This window comes from Polypterus senegalus, chromosome 2 (assembly GCF_016835505.1).
Source record: "Polypterus senegalus isolate Bchr_013 chromosome 2, ASM1683550v1, whole genome shotgun sequence".
NCBI lineage: Eukaryota > Metazoa > Chordata > Cladistia > Polypteriformes > Polypteridae > Polypterus > Polypterus senegalus.
This window is the reverse complement of record NC_053155.1, coordinates 301,241,743-301,258,964: the sequence shown is the minus strand read 5'-3', so window position 1 is coordinate 301,258,964 and position 17,222 is coordinate 301,241,743. Positions and strand designations below refer to the sequence as shown.

The window sequence follows — 17,222 nt, the reverse complement described above, 5'->3', positions numbered from 1 at the left end:
CTACCTGAGCTCACATTGTTAAAAAAAAAAAAGTATGTAAACAGTTATATTGAGTATTTGTACTTGTAATGTGCTTTGGAATGAGGATTACTATAGAAAGGTGCAATATAAATATAAAGAGGGTTTGTACTTGTGTTTTAGTTACACAAATTTACTGGTGAAGCTTATTTTAGAAATGTAGATGTAATTATTGAAAATACTGATATTAATTATATTGAGAGGAAGGAGTTTGTAGTGTTGTCTGTGTGTGACCTCAGAAGGAGACCAGCCTTCCCAGATTGCTTAGAGGTAGAACTGGTAAGTCAGTGTCCTCAAAGATTTTACAGTGCTTAAGATTTGATTTTGATGTCCAATTTTGTTTGCTTTTGACTTTTGTTCAGGTTAAAGTTTTCATTTCATACTCTAGAAACGTTTAATGCATTGTCATATTCTAGTGATGGTCATCTCTGCCTAGTGAGATAGTATTTTTTTTTCCCTGTCAGTGCCATTCTTTCCTGACTAGTCCTGAAGGTTGGATTTTCACTTGATGATATGTTATGATGGATATTTTAAATAATTTGAGCACTGAAAATGTGATTTTTAAAATAAAAAACTAATATCTGAAATTCACCATTCAGAATACATACATTACAGTGCTCAGGATCAACCATATTTAAGTAGGGAGTAATGTCTGCTATCTTTATAGTGGCATGATTTTTTCAAAGAGTTAACTTAGCACAGTAACAAATTTAGAGTACGCCTGCTCTTTGTTTCTGCTTGTTATCTCCTTCAGTGAGTGGCACATGAATTTGGTTTGGAGTTACTACAGGATTTGTATTCCAATATTACTGACATCTCCTATCCTTCAGCGCTATTATGAGTTCACACATACTTGTGCATTCAAGGGTTGCATGGTATGAAAAACACAAATTTTAAAATGGTATGGTACCAGCATTTTGGGATTTTAGTACCAGAAGTAAACATAAGCTTTCCTCTCAGTCCCTCAAAACCTCCATTCCCTTGACACTCGGTAGTGCATATGTAGAAAAATGTCTGTTCTGTAGACTTCATGAAATGAAACCACAGGCTTCACTTCATCTTATTGCTCTGACGTGATCGACTTCATGGTCAAAGCAAACCCAACCCAACTTAACTTCAGTGAAAATGGGAATTCATGGAGCGACCATCCACCATCACTGTATCAATGATTACACACTTCATGCGAGATGGTATGGCACACCAGGGAGGCACTCAGTTTTGTAGCACGTAAGACACTGTTTGGTTTTGATGTGATATGTTATTTGGTTTGGAACCATTTTGATACTGAAGTCTGAAAGCTGGTATTGATATAGAAATTGTTTGTGCCAATCCAACAGTAGTGCATTCCTAGCTTAACTCTAGAATCCCAGAAACCAACTTAAATTCTCTTGGACCTCATCAGCAGCGTCTTTCTTTTGCAAATGTGTCAGTCAGCACAAGCAGCCAGCAACCTGCTATCACATCCCCCACAGAGGCAGCAAAAGTCAGATGCAAAATTCTCAGACTTGGGAGCAAGGTGTCTGGAATTGTATTGGATAAATAATGTATTGTTATTTGGAATACAACAATCTGTGTAAATGTAGGACGACAGGAAATGTGAGGCAAGAAATGCTGAACACATAACTAAAACAGAAACTTTTTTCACGTTATAGTAATAAATGACAAAATGTTGATGTGAATTGTACAATGTGTGAAGACTGAAGTCCAAATATCAAATAAATACTTTCACAAAAGGTGAACATAACAAAACAATTGTGCTTTTATTCAAGAGGAAAAAGAAATTGTTCAATTTACATGTTACTGGCAATGTGTAAAAACTGAAGCTCAGCTATCACTTGATAGGAAGTAGACATGTCTGCTTGGCTGGTACAGAGGTAAGGACTGCTGCCTCATAATCAAGAGGTTTTGACTAGTGAGCTGCTATTAGCGTTACTATTACAGTATACAATAAAAACATACATTTGATTTGAGTCTGTAACAGAATTTATGGTACTTGTAAAAGTTAGTGCTGAAGGGATAAAAATAGACAAACAAGCGCAGCTCAATCATCAGCACAGGCGGAGTGGTGGCTCTGAGGCTAGGGATCTGCACTGGCAATCGGAAAGTTTCCGGTTCAAATCCCGTACATACCAAAATGGACTCTGCTCTGTTGGGCCCTTGAGCAAGGCCCTTAACCTGCAATTGCTGAGTGCTTTGAGTAGTGAGAAAAGCGCTATGTAAATGCAAAGAATTATTATTTCATCTTGGTGTCATGTTGAGCAAACAGACACCGCAGTGTCATTGGTGGATGTTACTTTTCCTTGCACACAGACATTCACATCAACATGTCATTTGAACTTTTTTTTATTCAAGAATCCCAGAATAAAAAATTATTCAAATTAAGTTTTATTTAAGAATAAAACTGAATCAAAAAATCATTCAAATTTAGTTTTATTCAAGAATTCGAGAATAAAACTGAATAAAAAAATCGTTCAAATGTTGATATGAACGTCCATGTGCGAGGAAAAGTAACATCTTTTACAAGTAGCCTAAATTTACACAGGATGTTACAGACTCACATCAAATGTATTTATTTGTTATAATAATAATAATAACTCACTACTCAAAGCGGTAAGTACAAAGAAGACGCGGGACTTGAACCTATTACCTTGCATTTGCTAAATGACAGCGTATTCACTGTGCCATCTGTGCAAATTCATGACTGAACAGCATTACTACTGTGACAACTGGTTGAAAAATTAAACGTGCAAACACACACGTATGCGAACGTCTTTTATTTTGTACCGACTGATAGTGCATACTTTGAAAACATGCTGTAGAAACAGATAATAATGATGATGATCATGATGATGAAGTTGTTGGTGGTGGCTGATTTCCGGTTGGAAAAGAAAAGAAATTCCAGATGCAGTCAGTACTTATTTCTCCTTTGTTTACTTAAACTCCTACTTAATCTGTTCAAGGTGGACAGCGAGTATACGTTTTAATTTTATCACAGTTTAATCCAGTTATCACTTTGAGTTTTATTGTTTTGGTTTTGTGGTCTGGCAGTCACAGTTCAAAAAAAAAAAAAAAAAAGCTGCATACCAGACAGCCAAAATTATTGTAGGTATTTGACTGAGAGTGCAGATGAAAGAACTGGAAATCCTGTCAGCTGATGGTCGCCATCCACCCATTCTACATGCAGGGAGGACACTCACTTTAAAGACCCACACAACTAGAAATCCCTTTCTATCCTTTGCTTTTAAACAAAAAATGTCGGGTGGAATAAAGTTATAGAAGTGAAGAGTCATATGTATGGTGAATATATCTAGGTAAAAAACTTGTCAAATTGTTGGAAGTAAATGTTTTAATAATGTTGTTTTTAAATTTAAATGTGTATTTGTGTTAGACATGTAACCTGTACTTTATCTTCCTGAGTATTTTGATGTGACTGAGAAGGAAAATTTCAAATTTGCTTGTCTTTACGTGACTAAAAACACAACTATAAAACCGTATATAATGACACGTCTGGAAGCATTCAGAAGTAATAAATATTTTAAATTCCCTTTGGGGGGCTAATAAAGTATTATTTGTCTATTTTTGTCCTGAAAACTAAATAAACAAAGCTGGGAATATAAAAAAGGCGATGTGGCCATTTTTAGTAACAACAACAGTATTTATTTCTAAGTTTAGCTTAAAGTGCTTTACAAATAATGAAGAAAATTTACAATAAAGATGTTGCTTCCTGAACACTTTTGGATGCATCTCAAAGGAGGGCAGGCATGCTTCCCCTGCCAGGTGAATATTCTAGAAACCCCATAAAATAACCTCGCACTGTTCCACTCCATCTGAACTAGCGTGGTGCTGAGGTGTCACCTGTCGCATGGCTGCACTCAGGTCCTAATCCGGATATGTGGTGGGTGCTGCAATGTACTGTATCAGCACGTCCTCCTAACCTCCTCCTCCTCCTTCTGCATCAGTTTGCCAGTTAGCATTTTTGTGAGGTGCTGCAGTTAGTGAATTTTTTTCAAAGACTCTTTCAAAGGGTTTGCCTATTTTGTAATGGCTGATTTACACAACCAGCATGCAGCAGTGAAATTTTGTTTCCTGTTAGGGAAAAATGCGTCAGATATACAGTCAACCAAAGCTTTTATTTGGAAGTTCTTAAGTCAAGATTTGCGGAAGAAACCTCCCCAGTTGTGGCAAACAGGTGAGTGGTTCTTCCTCGCTTCAGTCATGACAACGCAGCTGCCCACACTGCACTGAGTGTTCAGCAGTTTTTGACCGACAACCAACAGCGACATGACCCCCATTCGTCACCCTCCCTGTTCACTTGATCTCACCCTGTGTGACTTTTTTGTTTCCTCGGATGAAAAAAAGTCATCAAAGGGAAACATTTTGCCGATGTGGAGAGATGAAACAAAAATCGACTGAAGCTCTGTGAGGGATCAAAATCACAGAGTTCAGTGGAAGTCACGTCTCGATAAGCGTATTACGTCAAACAGAGAGCACTTTGAAGGTGACTGTAGTTTGAAAGGGTCAAAATAAGTACATGTTTTTTATAAACCAATTCCTTTTTTCTTTTTGGGGTAAACCCTCGTATATCAAGTGCTATTATATTTGCAAATGGGACAGCCGTGCTAAAGAGACTGATTACATTAAAGGAGCAGTCCAAAAATTATATTTTGCTTAATTGTTACTCAAGCCATGTGGGTTTATAATGACGACCAAGAAAAAATTTTATTTTGTGTTTTCAATTCAGAAAGGAGGTATGAAAGTCACAGTTGGGGGACAATGAAGTACAACAACAAACAATATCAAAATGTCCATGAAAACGATCCCACATTATCTAAATGTAGTCACCCAGTCATTTATTTATAGTATTTTCACTAAAATTTTTTTAAATAAACCACTTGCTCTCATGAACAAGAAAGGAACTTGTTTAAATACACCGTGCATAAAGCTTTGGGGCAGCCAATGAATAAGGAGGAGTCCTGACCAATGATAATAGGGGACAGGCTGGTGTGCGTTCCTTTCTCGTTCATTAGAGTGCTTTCCGGAAGCAGATTATTTAAAAATATTTTTGGGAAAATACATGTTTTGGACATTGTGAATAAGCCACTGGGTGACTTTACATTTGAAGTATGCGACACGAATAACTGAGATTTTCTTCATGGATGTTTCATGACTGCTTTAATATTGTACTGCATTGGCAGTACCCACAACCATTGAGTCGTAAACTTTGTCAAATCCTTTCTACATGAAAATGCGAGATTGCAAATTTTTCTTATCTGTCATTATAAAGCACAAGGGGTAAGTAACATTTAAGCAAAATATAATTTTTGGTGAAGTACTCTTTTTTTTTTTTTTTTTAAAAAAAAAAGGGCATTCTGTAAATATTTGGTTCCAGTGCAGAAAAACTATATGATAAAACTAGTGCACCCCATGAAATGTTTTTTTATTAGCAGATGTGGAGAAATGTATTCTTAATTTAAACAATATTTATAAATAAAGATGATATAACAAGAGCATCATGCAACATTTACATTTTTTTTGTTCTTTACTTCGCCTTATACAATTTCTCGTATTAGGAATTTGTTAGTTTTCGCAGACCCCTTGGGGTCAGAGTTCAAGGTCAGCCTTTGTACAGTGTCCCTGGAGCAATTACAGGTTAAGGGTCTTGCTCAAGGGCCCAACAGAGTAGGATCTCTTTTGGCAATGACGGGGATTCGAACTGGCAACCTTCTGGATACAAGCACAGAAATTATTGTAGTCCATTGAGTAATTTAAATAAATATAAATGCAAATTTTGCATGTGGAAAAATAAGGGCACCCCTCCATTTATCACTACCTTAAATACCTCAAATTGTAATTGGGTGCAAATTATTAGAAAATCATTAGAGAAGATCTTGATTGAAATGGTATCATATAAACCTTTAGTCTGGTTTGCTCTTTTTTGCTAAAATGTGCGTTATAACCATGGCCAGATTGAAAGAGCACTCTGGGACCTCCAGAAAATAAGGTCTTGGAGTCAGGGAAGGAATTTAAAAAGATCCCCAAATGTCAGTTCTTGAATGAAATCTCTTAAGAACCCCGGAATTTTATTGTGGGACTTTCAGGTAGATCGTGACCATTGCTGCCAATGTTACGGTCAGATGACCAGGGAGGAGAGGAAATCTAAATCTAATTGGTGTGGATGTTGGAGGAAATAAACGTGTGGGGTTTCAAAGCCCAAAGACTGGCCAGCCAGCCGCAAATTGAAATTTGGTAGCATTGATTGTTATTTCTAAAAATCTGCATATGATAAAAAAGAGAGAGTGATGGCTGAAAAATCCTATAAACATGTATCTTTTTTTTCTTCCAAAAAAATGTTGATGGATATGGGAAGTTCATAGTTTTTATTATTTTTTTATATGTTGTAAGTGTTTAGAAAAATAGCAGACTTGCCAGGTAAAAGACTACATGAGCACATTGAAATAATGTTAGTTTCTTTGTTCTTCTTAGATTTACTGATATGTAGAGTAACTGACATTTGTTCCTTTTTAACAGATTGTATGTGGCTATGCTCATACGTTGGGTTTAACAGATGAAGGGCTGGTTTATGCCTGGGGGGCAAACTCTTATGGTCAGTTGGGTACAGGAAATAAGAGTAACCAGTCCACTCCAACTCTAATAAACCTCGACAAAGAAAGGTAAAGTAATGCCAAGTTATGTTTTTATTTATTCAAATGCAAAAAAAACCTTTCCCACTATGTCAGAAAATGTATTTATTTATTGTTTATACTGTGAATGGAGTAGGGATTCTGTGTTTCTGATATACTGTATAATAATACAGACTTTTGATATGATTTTTTTTTTCTTTACGTTGCCTGCCAAAATAAGAAGCATAAAAGATAGATTCAGTTCAGTGACAAAAAGGCCTAAATATCTAAAAAGTATAATCACTTTTATTAGCCATCTGGGTAAAAGAAGAGATGGCTAGTCATTGTTTTAGCAGCTTAGCAATGCTTGCTGTCATCACTGTCATGAGGTTAAAGTAAGACACTGTGAGCTATCATTATGAATTTTACACACCTTTCATAAAAAAACTCTTCTCTCTTGTGATAGCTACTGTATTTCTGGTCTTCTACAAATCTGAACATGTACTGTTATGTGCTTCAGTTAGCAACCAGCAAGGAAAAAGTGAAATCCCCAAAGCTGCTGTCTATACAGGGCGTTCCCAATTTACAAAACTTACATGGCTCAAAAAAGGGATGTATAGTGATATACAGGGAGTCCTCGGGTTACAACGCTCACTCCCATAAAAACTTACAAAAATTCAGACATGAGTGTTTCAGCTTACACATTAGTGTCGTACTTACAGACTACGTGGGCAAACTAGTTTGGTTACGCGCAGAGGAAGAATATGCAGTAACGCGGTGTATGAGTGAGGGAGTTGGAAAACTAGTTTGGTTGCGCCCAGAGGAAGTGTTCCGTTGGTGTGGCTTTGTTTGGCGACTTTGTGGCCCTTATCATGGCTCCTAAACGAAAGTCAGAGTCTTCAGGTGGTAGTGCTTCGAAGAAGAGGAAAGCCATCACGATGGAAGTGAAATTAGACATTGTAAAGAGATCAGAAGGAATCAAGGTAAGGAATTTTTTCTCATTTTTTCTGTTACTACAGTACAGTGTACAGTTCAGTATATTTATGTCCTTTTTCTGTGGCTTAGTTGTGTTTTTATGTTCTAGATTATGATTTTACAAATGTGTTAGGATAGGTAAGTGACTTATGTTAGGGTGTGTTTCGACTTACACCAAAATTCGGGTTACATCGCTGTTGTAGGAACAGAACTGTGTCATAACCCGAGGACCCTCTGTACTGTGGTAAACACTAGGAATGTGTTTAACAGAAGAAATTATGGAAAATTCTGTTAAGGTGGACAAAGTATTATTTTCCTTATAGTACACTTATAAACCCATAATCTAAAGGTAACACAATGTGCCACTATATTATGTCATTTTTTTTAACATGTTTAGTCCTGAACAGGATCACAGGGGTTTGTTGGTGCCCATCCCAACATACATAATGGGCAAGGCAGGAACACACACTGCAGGTTAACCACATACACATCTACATACATACTAGGGCCAATTTAGTATCACCAATCTACCTAACCTGCATGTCTTTGGATTATGAGACACTGGAAGATCAATCCGTGCAGGGAAGGCCTGGAACAAGAACCCTGGTCTCCATACTGTGAAGCAGCAGTGCTACCACTGTGCCATCCCACCTGTAAATTAATAACTTTAAAAATGCACTGTAGTTAATTTGTGTTGGTTAATGAAACTGTTTTATTACATTGCTTGTGCTGGCTGAAGCCTTTAAGTGGATTGTATTTTAATTGAAAGAGAAGTGATGAGCATGATCGTCAAGATTTCTATTGTGTTCTCCTAATAAACTTCACATTCTTATTTTCAACCTTTATTTATAGTTAATTGGAGATGGAACAGACACAGACGCACACTCTGGGGAAGATGTTTGTGACTTGTTGAATTTGTTTATTTCACTGTACATTACTTTACAATCCTGTTCAGATTTTTATCACTAATATTCAGATCTCATACTTAGAATTTTTAAAATGTTATTATCACAAAAAATAGTGTTATTAAAGGCAGTGTTTTGGAGAGTTATAATTCGATCAGTTATTTATACAGATTGAAACTGCCACAAACTGATGTTCAGTGCTCAGATTGGCTCTAATGGATAGAAAACGACCCTCTGGTCGGCTGTGGAGGGTTGATAACCTGACCTCTCACTGGCTGGAAATGAACATCAATCTAGTAGGCCCTGACAAATATGAATTTTTTTAGACCGATAACGATATAGTTATGTGGGCTGCAGAGACGATCGATTACTGATACATATCAATGTTTAAGTGTTAGGTTTTCCTAGAAAAAGTTTTCACATGAACATGTTTTACTGATCCCAAAGCACAGAGACCTCTGACGTTTGTCACTCTCTCAGTGACCACAAGTGTATAAATGTTAATAGTTATAAAGATAGTAATATATAGTCCGTGTTGACTTAAATATGAAAAGTATAGCTTCACTGACAACAAAGTTGATATACTATGTCCTGTCATGTGCTAATCATATAAAGTAAGATTTTCTTTAGGAGATTATGAATGAATAAGTGATTAAGTGGTCACGTATATATGCTGAGAGATGCGTGCATTAATGAAATTAATTAAATTGCATTTACCTGTATCTAATATGTATCATTTAATGCAGATTATTTTTATACAACCAGGATTGTGTTTGTCGTACGATTATCCAGATTTATTTATTTTACATTTTTTTTTTTTTATCTTTTAAATGCCTCACTTACACATATTCTTATAGCTGAAAGAATGAGTGCCTGTATGACAGGCGACTGAAACATTTAAATTTCCAGATCTCCCAGACTCTACAAGCAAAGAATGTAGGTTTGAAACCAAGATGAGTGACCATCGCAAAATAAGTAGCATTCAGTATATTTAAATAACATAAGCAAAGTAAGTTCTCTAATCATAAGTTCTCACATATTGGAAATTTGTCTTGATATTCAGAGTGTTAATTGTACTGAATAAATAGCTGTTTGGGAGCCTGCGGATTTCGTTTTTGCGCCTTGAGTTGAGTCAACTGATTAGAATCACTGAAAACGTTTCTTGACTCATTCATATAATTTTTTAAAATTGCAACATATTCAGACAGGAAACTTACAATACTTCCTTAATTGTTTTTTTTGCGAACTATAAAGGGCCAGTAATGACCAAGTAATAAATTAATGGTGTCTCTAGGAATAAAACACCTCAAGACATTTTTTTATTACAGTTCTGTGTAAAAGTAAAATAATCTGCTTTGTAAGAATGTATAGCATGAAGATTTCTTTGGTGCACATGAAGAAACTCCTGTTCATTTCACAAGTCCAAGATGGCATTTTTGGGCAGCTTATTTGCATGTGAAGTGTGGTTCACTCAAGAGCCAGAATAACATGTGCAGCTCTTTGCAACTTACGTTTTGGGACAAGAAACTGCCAGTTTGAAAACGCGCTGTTGAGTTGAGGACAAACACAGCAGGTTGGTTTGCATTTTTTGACAAATTGTCTTATCAAGCAATTGCTGCAACATGGAGGCAACTCTACAAGTCATAGAAACCAAACATCTGCTCCTCTTTAAACTGACAGATGGGACATTTTAAATATCAGACTGAAGTACGATCTGTACTGCACATCACTTTGAGAAGAAAACAACTGCTGGAATAATAGAACATTAGAATATTAGAACACTCTAGATGAGAACAGGCCATTCAGACCAACAAAGCTTGCCAGTCCTATCCACTTATTTCTTCCAAAAAAAACATCAAGTCAAGTTTTGAAAGTCCCTAACGTCTTACTGTCTACAACACTACTTGGTCTCTTATTCCAAGTGTCTATCACTCTTTTTGTAAAGCAAAACTTCCTAATATTTATGCAAAATTTACCCTTAACAAGTTTCCAACTGTGTCCCTGTGTTCTTGATGAACTCATTTTAAAATAACAGTCTCAATCCACTGGACTAATTCCCTTCATAATTTTAAACACATTGTTTGGGTCTCCTCTTAATCTACTTTTGCTTAAACTGTAAAGGCTCAGCTCTTTTAATCTTTCCTCAGAATTCAATCCCTGTAGCCCTGGAATCAGCCTAGTCGCTCTTCTCTGGACCTTTTCTAGTGCTGCCATGTCCTTTTTGTAGCCTGGAGACCAAAACTGCACCCAGTACTCAAGATGAGGCCTCACCAGTGTGTTATAAAACTTGAGCAGAACCTCCTGTGACTTGTACCCCACACATCGAGGCGCTATATAATCTAACATTCTGTTAGCCTTCTTAATGGCCTCTGAACACTGGGAAGTCGATAGCTTAGAGTCCACTATGACTCCTAAATCCTTCTCATAAGGTGTACTCTCGATTTTTCGACCGCCCATTGTGTATTCAAACTTAATATTTTTACTTCCTATGTGTAATATTTTACATTTACTGATATTACATTTCATCTGCCACAAATCTGCCCAAGCTTGTCAGCTATCCAAGTCCTTCAGTAATGATATAACGGATTTCAAATTATCTGCTAATCCACCTATCTTGGTATCATCTGCAAACTTAACCAGCTTGTTTCTTATATCCCTATCTAAATCATTTATATATATATATATTAAAACATAGCAATTGCTTATCTGCGAACTGTCAGAGCGGAAGTGCTCAATAAAGCAGTCTCTGAGGCATACAGAGTCAAATGTCGTAACTGAAAGTGAAAGTTCTGCTGTTTTTCATTTGATGATCACCTGACCTTTTAAACAACAATGATCTTAGATACAGAGGGAAATCTTTAGAATTAGAACATAGAATACAGAATGTTTACAGATAAATTGTGAACTTCATGTATAACAGTAAGTAAATTAATCACTTTATGCATCCTCTTTAAAATTTTGACTTACTGTGTAGGCGAAGTTAGCACATGGAATTGTTTAGCATGTACATTGTTAAGACTCTATGCGTTTACCGTCATTATGCATATCAGCCAAGAGGAGTGGCTTTTCAAACCGAGGTGTTTTAAACCAGATAAATAATGTAATAAACGTGCTTCCTTTTGGAGAGTTTCAGCACTGTAATATCGGTGACAGTCCAATTGATACCAATGCATTTGTTAAGACTACAAATTGCTCCGATATATTGGCAACTGATATTATTAGTCCGGTCCTACAATCTACAATCTGCTGAAAAGGAGGTAGGATTGAGGAGCTAACCATACAAAGGGAAGCAAACAAGATATGGAGAAGTGATGTATATCTTTGGTCTGGTTTTCTGCTTTCACATGCATGTTGAAACAAATTCATATCCCAAATGGTTTTTAATGAAAAGCACTTAAATAAGTCTACTGTGAATGTGTCCGTGCTTGGGTTCATGGAGCTAATTTTGTTTTTCACAATGTTAGAAATTAAAAATGCTTGATATAAAACATTGTCAAACAAAAATCACAGTACATTACAAACTCTGGCTGTTGCATTCATATTTACATTTTATGTATACACAAAGGTGTTTTACAATCTATCCAGTATTAATTAGAAATTAATTTTTTTTCAGTCAGCATTATGCAAATTCTAAGACAGTGTTCCATACACATCTTCGTACAAAAACAGACATTTTGTTTGTAGTTTTCCTTTTCTCATCAATTGAAACAAACAGCGCCGCCGTCTCGTGGGAAGAAGCAGACGTGGCTGTCCAAGCTTTCTTTTGCCTACAGAAGTCGGCTGATATCTACTCTCTCCCTTCCAGCTGACAGGAGCACAATAAAGCTGATTTCGAATTCATGAGGAGGTGAATTTTGGGTTGTGTTTGAGCAATAAACTGGTGTAACCAAATGGAAAGTTGAAAGGCACACACTTAGCAGTATGGGTCTCCTTTTGTGTGTTTAGTGCAATGAGGGTTAAGAAATTTATCAGAAAGCCTGGGTGTAAACATTTATCACATTCAACAGCAGTGTTCACACAAATCCTTCATTACTCTGTTGTGACGGTCAAAGTAAAATTCTATACGACAGCTTTTAATAAGCTAACAAAAAAGAATAGAATGTGGAGCACCACAAGGGTTTTTCCCCTCTGGTTAATTAACTTTTAAGAACTATTTTAGAAACATTGTTCAAGATCAGTTCCATGACGTACAGGGAACAGAATGGTGATGATCTGCGCGTCGACAAGCAAACACAGAAAGCAACCAAACTTTTAAACCACATTTGAAGGAGTTTGGGTGAATACACATCATTTGACAGCCATACTTGATGTTGGGCAACAAGGCGCATGTGGTGTTTGTCACAAATGAGTATTCTCAGTTCTACTTGTGGAGACTACAGAAATGCCTAAAATATATTACCACTATTAAAACAATAACAGTAATTGACATTTTTGTAAAATACAAAAGGAATAATACATTGCCATATTCTGTTGTGAAGGCTGAGAAAAGAAGGAGATTGATAGTAGTCAGAGCGGCAGAAACAGGTCAGATATTAAAAATTCATTATTTCAAATATCAAAGCCACAATGAATCTGTGAGTCACAGTCAAAGAGGAAAGCTAGGAATTTCAAAACACAAAATTCAAAAAATAGGAGTGCAAAGTCCTTTATGTTTATCCTCCGTCATGGATACGAATGGCCTGTCATGCTGGTAGTTAAAGTGTGGCATTAATGACTTCGGATGCTGCAACATTTGAAACTGTCCCCGCTGGAAACCAGGAGCAGCATCCTGACAGTGGAACTCCTAACATGGCGCTGCCAATAGCAAAACCAAATGGCATTGCAGCACCACAAAAATAATAACTAAATAATTAGTACTAATTTCTAGAAGAAACAAGGAGCAGCATTCTGACATTGGAACTCATAATGTGCTAGTGCCCATTAGCAAAATAAAATGGCATTGCAATACCACAAAAATAATAAAATGATTAGTACTAATTTCCAGAAGAAATAAATAATAAAAATGGGTAGCCAGAAATGTTCATAGGTTTAAACAAACCCTCAAACCATATATATTTACAGTATGTAAAGTAATTTATTACTTGGGTGGCACAATGGCGCTTCCCTGGGTTCACTCCCTGGGTTCACTTCCTGGGTCCTCCCTGCGTGGAGTTTGGATGTTCTCCCCGTGTCTGCGTGGGTTTCCTCTCACAGTCCAAAGACATGCAGCTTAGGTGCATTGGTGACTCAAAATTGTCCATAGTGTGTGCTTAGTGTGTGCTTGGTGTGTGTGTGTGTGCCCTGCGGTGGGCTGGCCGGGGTTTGTTCCTGACTTGAGTGCTATGCTAACTTTCATAGGCTCCAGCATGCTCTTCAGACATGTATGGATCTGCCATCCCAGAGGAGGTGGACTGAACTGGCTACAAGTATGGCATTATGCTACCAGCAGTGACAAGGACACCAGCAAAGCGCAAAACTAGAGGAGAATCAGACAGGAGCGATAGGGGTAGCAGTTGTCTGTGGCCACCACTTACCTTTTTAGGGGCCTCTCCAGGTCACCTGTTGTCACTTTCATTTACACCAAAGCAGGTGAAGTTGATTCACAGTCGCTTATATTCCCTAACTGGACAGACTGATATCTCTGAAGTTTAATTAATTGACTTGCTGTTAGACTGTGATGAATAAGTGTTCCCTTCATTTTTTGAGCAATGTTTTTTCATAGTAAAGACTGGCAGCATAAGAAAATAAAATTTATATAGCAATTAATTACTTTAAATCCCCATTAAATAATCTGTTTGAAAATTGTTGGTAAACCCAAGTGCTTGTTAGAAATGGTGAGATAAATATCCTGAACAACTGCTTAAAAGTACCACAGAACAAAAACCACTTATAGAAGTTTAATAGAGTAACATGTAAAAATTATAACAGACAATTTACTTTTTGAGTATTCATCTGAAAAAAAAACTTGGAATTGTTTACTTATATTGTAATGAATAAAGGTAGCCAGTAATAAGACTAAAATATAGACTAAACCTGTGCTGTTTGGAAATAGAAAATCCTATTTGATCAAAAGTCATTGTCAGTAGTCTTAACTGCTTTTATTTTGTTTTTCCCTCTAGGGTGCTGCAGATTGCTACCTGCCATTCCACTCACACTTCGGCAGCTAAAACACAAAGTGGCCAGGTGTTGATGTGGGGTTACTGTCGAGGCCATTCCATCGTCAGCCCACTCCCTACGCACTTTACTGTCACTGATGATGTGTTTGCATGCTTTGCCACACCAGCAGTCATGTGGCATCTGCTAACTGTAGGTGGGTACTAATATCATTTTGGACAGATGGTAACGTGGAGGTTGCATCCTTTCTGGACTCCTCAGGTTTAATCGTAGGGTTATCTAAAGGTTTATAATATCGTGCAATGGATCATTTTCATAATTTAAGGGAATCAAAAGTACAAATGTTTGAAGTTACCTTTAGTGGGGCAGTTTATTGTCTGGTGCTTTGGTTTTAAAAATTTGAACCCAATATAATATATATAACTGATGTCACTATAGTGCAGCTGATTAAAAAATTCCTGTTGCATTGAACTGAACTTCTTGGCCCACATGTAGCTAAATGGAGGATAGATAGATAGATAGATACATATATACATACATACTTTATTAATCCCAAGGGTACTAGGGTGTTGTACCGTGTTAGCCATTATGAATGTAGAGAAGAGCCAAGCAAAATGACGCCTTTTATTGGCTAACTAAAAAGATTACAATATGCAAGCTTTCGAGGCAACTCAGGCCCCTTCTTTAGGCAAGTTGTTAAGAACCGAAGATCTGTCTTTACTGAAATTACCAACCAGTGCAGGTAGTTTGCATTGCGTTGCAAGCATGTCACAAAAACATCAAACAAACTGAAAAGGAAACGATCACTTGATATGTTACAAGTAAGGTACCATTTCAAAAACAGACAGTTAATGACCTTACACAGGTCTTGCTTTCTCCTTTAACAATTTGGAGTTTCATGCCAAAATTTAGACACCCCTGGCCAAATGATGTTTTGTTGACATTTACAGTAAAAAACAGTAAATACAACTTTGACTGTAACCAAACTAAAACAATGGCATTTTAAGGAAAATATTAACATAAACATGATGATGATTTTTTTTTATTTTATTATGACAGTTTGGGTTGGCTCCACTGTCCCCGGCAGCACTTGAACCGAGATCTGTCAATAGTCATGAACCAAGATGAAATGAGGACACATGAACAAGCAAGAGAAAGTTCTTGGGTGCTTTTGTTTAAAACAAATCATGTTCAAAACATGCAGTGCTTCATCTATTAAAAAATAATTAAGAAATAATCCATCAAAGCATGTGCTCTTCCAAAAAATAAAATCATAAAATCTCTATTCCAATAAAACCATACAGACGTCGGACTCTTCTTTCTCAACCATATCTTCCACTCTTTGTTTCCTCAGCTCACCTTTCTCAGCTATTACAGCTGGTGGAGACACCAGTAGCCACGGTCACAGCTTCTTCTATTGGGGTCTGCCATGACGTTCTGAGCTAGACCCTCCATCTTTCTCACACCCTTTTGGTGCCCAGTGGATCCCTAAAATGGCTCCTCTTTTGTAACCCGCTCAATCTACTGCTCAACAGGGAATGATCTGCCCCTGGATCTGCTCCCCGATTCGGACTTCTTCTTTTTTTTCCCCTCTTAAACTTCTGTGGGTGTGGCACCCTAATTGCAATCTGTAGAGCGCCAATGTGGGGTCACTAACCACCGCACCCACACCCACTGAGCCCAAATCACACAGTTTTTAAAAAAAAAAAAAAACCTGCCAACAGCAATAGACTTTAATGTGCTTCAACACATTGAACTTAAAAATCTAAAGGAGAAAATATGGCATTTGCAAAAGTCCGGGCACCCTTTCATTGGTAAAGTCTCAGAACTTTGACCTTTAGTCTTGCTAAGCTTATTGTTAGTTACAATCCTTGACCAGTCTATGAACTGACAATTTGAGAGCTTCAAACATTCTTCAGCACTCCAAACCATGGACTCTTGTAAGCAGCTGACTGAGGATTTGAAAATGTAGCAAATTTATGCTTAAATAACTGATAATAAACAATTTCAAATTGCTTCCATCTTGTAATTTCCACAGCCCAAAATGTCATTAAGAAATGGCAGTTAAGAGGATCTGTGGAGGTGATGATCAGATCTGTAAGATCAAGAAAACTGACTCATATATTGTGTAGGAAGGCAGCACAAAACCCCCCTATGACCATAAAGGTCCTGTCGGCGCATTTAGCTGAGAAAGGAGACACTTACACAGACATGGCCTTCATGGAAGAACCATCAGAAGGAAACCTTATCTGCAATCTGCGATTTTGGAACTATGTGCTGTGGACAAATGAAGTTAAAATCAAGCTGTTTGGTGACAACTACAATAGGCTTGTTTGGAGAAAAAAAGGAGCAGCGTTTGAATAAAAGACAACCTTGCAAACTGTTGGTTACGGCACTGGATGGCAGCTAGTGGCACAGGAAACATTGTGCAAGAATGGGTATGAGTGGATTCCACTAAATACCAACAAATTCTGAAAGAGATCAGGAAACTGAAAAAAGATCTAAAGCATACTTCAGTATCTACTACGAAGTACCTCAAGAAACACAAGGTGAAGGTGTTGAAATGGCTGTCGCAGTCCCCAGACATGAACATCACTGAAAATCGGTGAGA

General features: G+C 37.1%; 1 protein-coding gene across 1 annotated transcript in view; it reads left to right on the top strand.

Annotated features, from left to right (window-relative positions):
- The window catches only part of rcbtb2 (regulator of chromosome condensation (RCC1) and BTB (POZ) domain containing protein 2), an 82,564-nt gene that overhangs the window by 43,230 nt on the left and 22,112 nt on the right, over nt 1-17,222 (top strand). The window contains exons 7-8 of the mRNA XM_039745855.1: nt 6,547-6,689; nt 14,617-14,807. Coding sequence (XP_039601789.1) covers nt 6,547-6,689; nt 14,617-14,807 — 334 coding nt within the window. The remainder of the gene's footprint in view (nt 1-6,546; nt 6,690-14,616; nt 14,808-17,222) is intronic.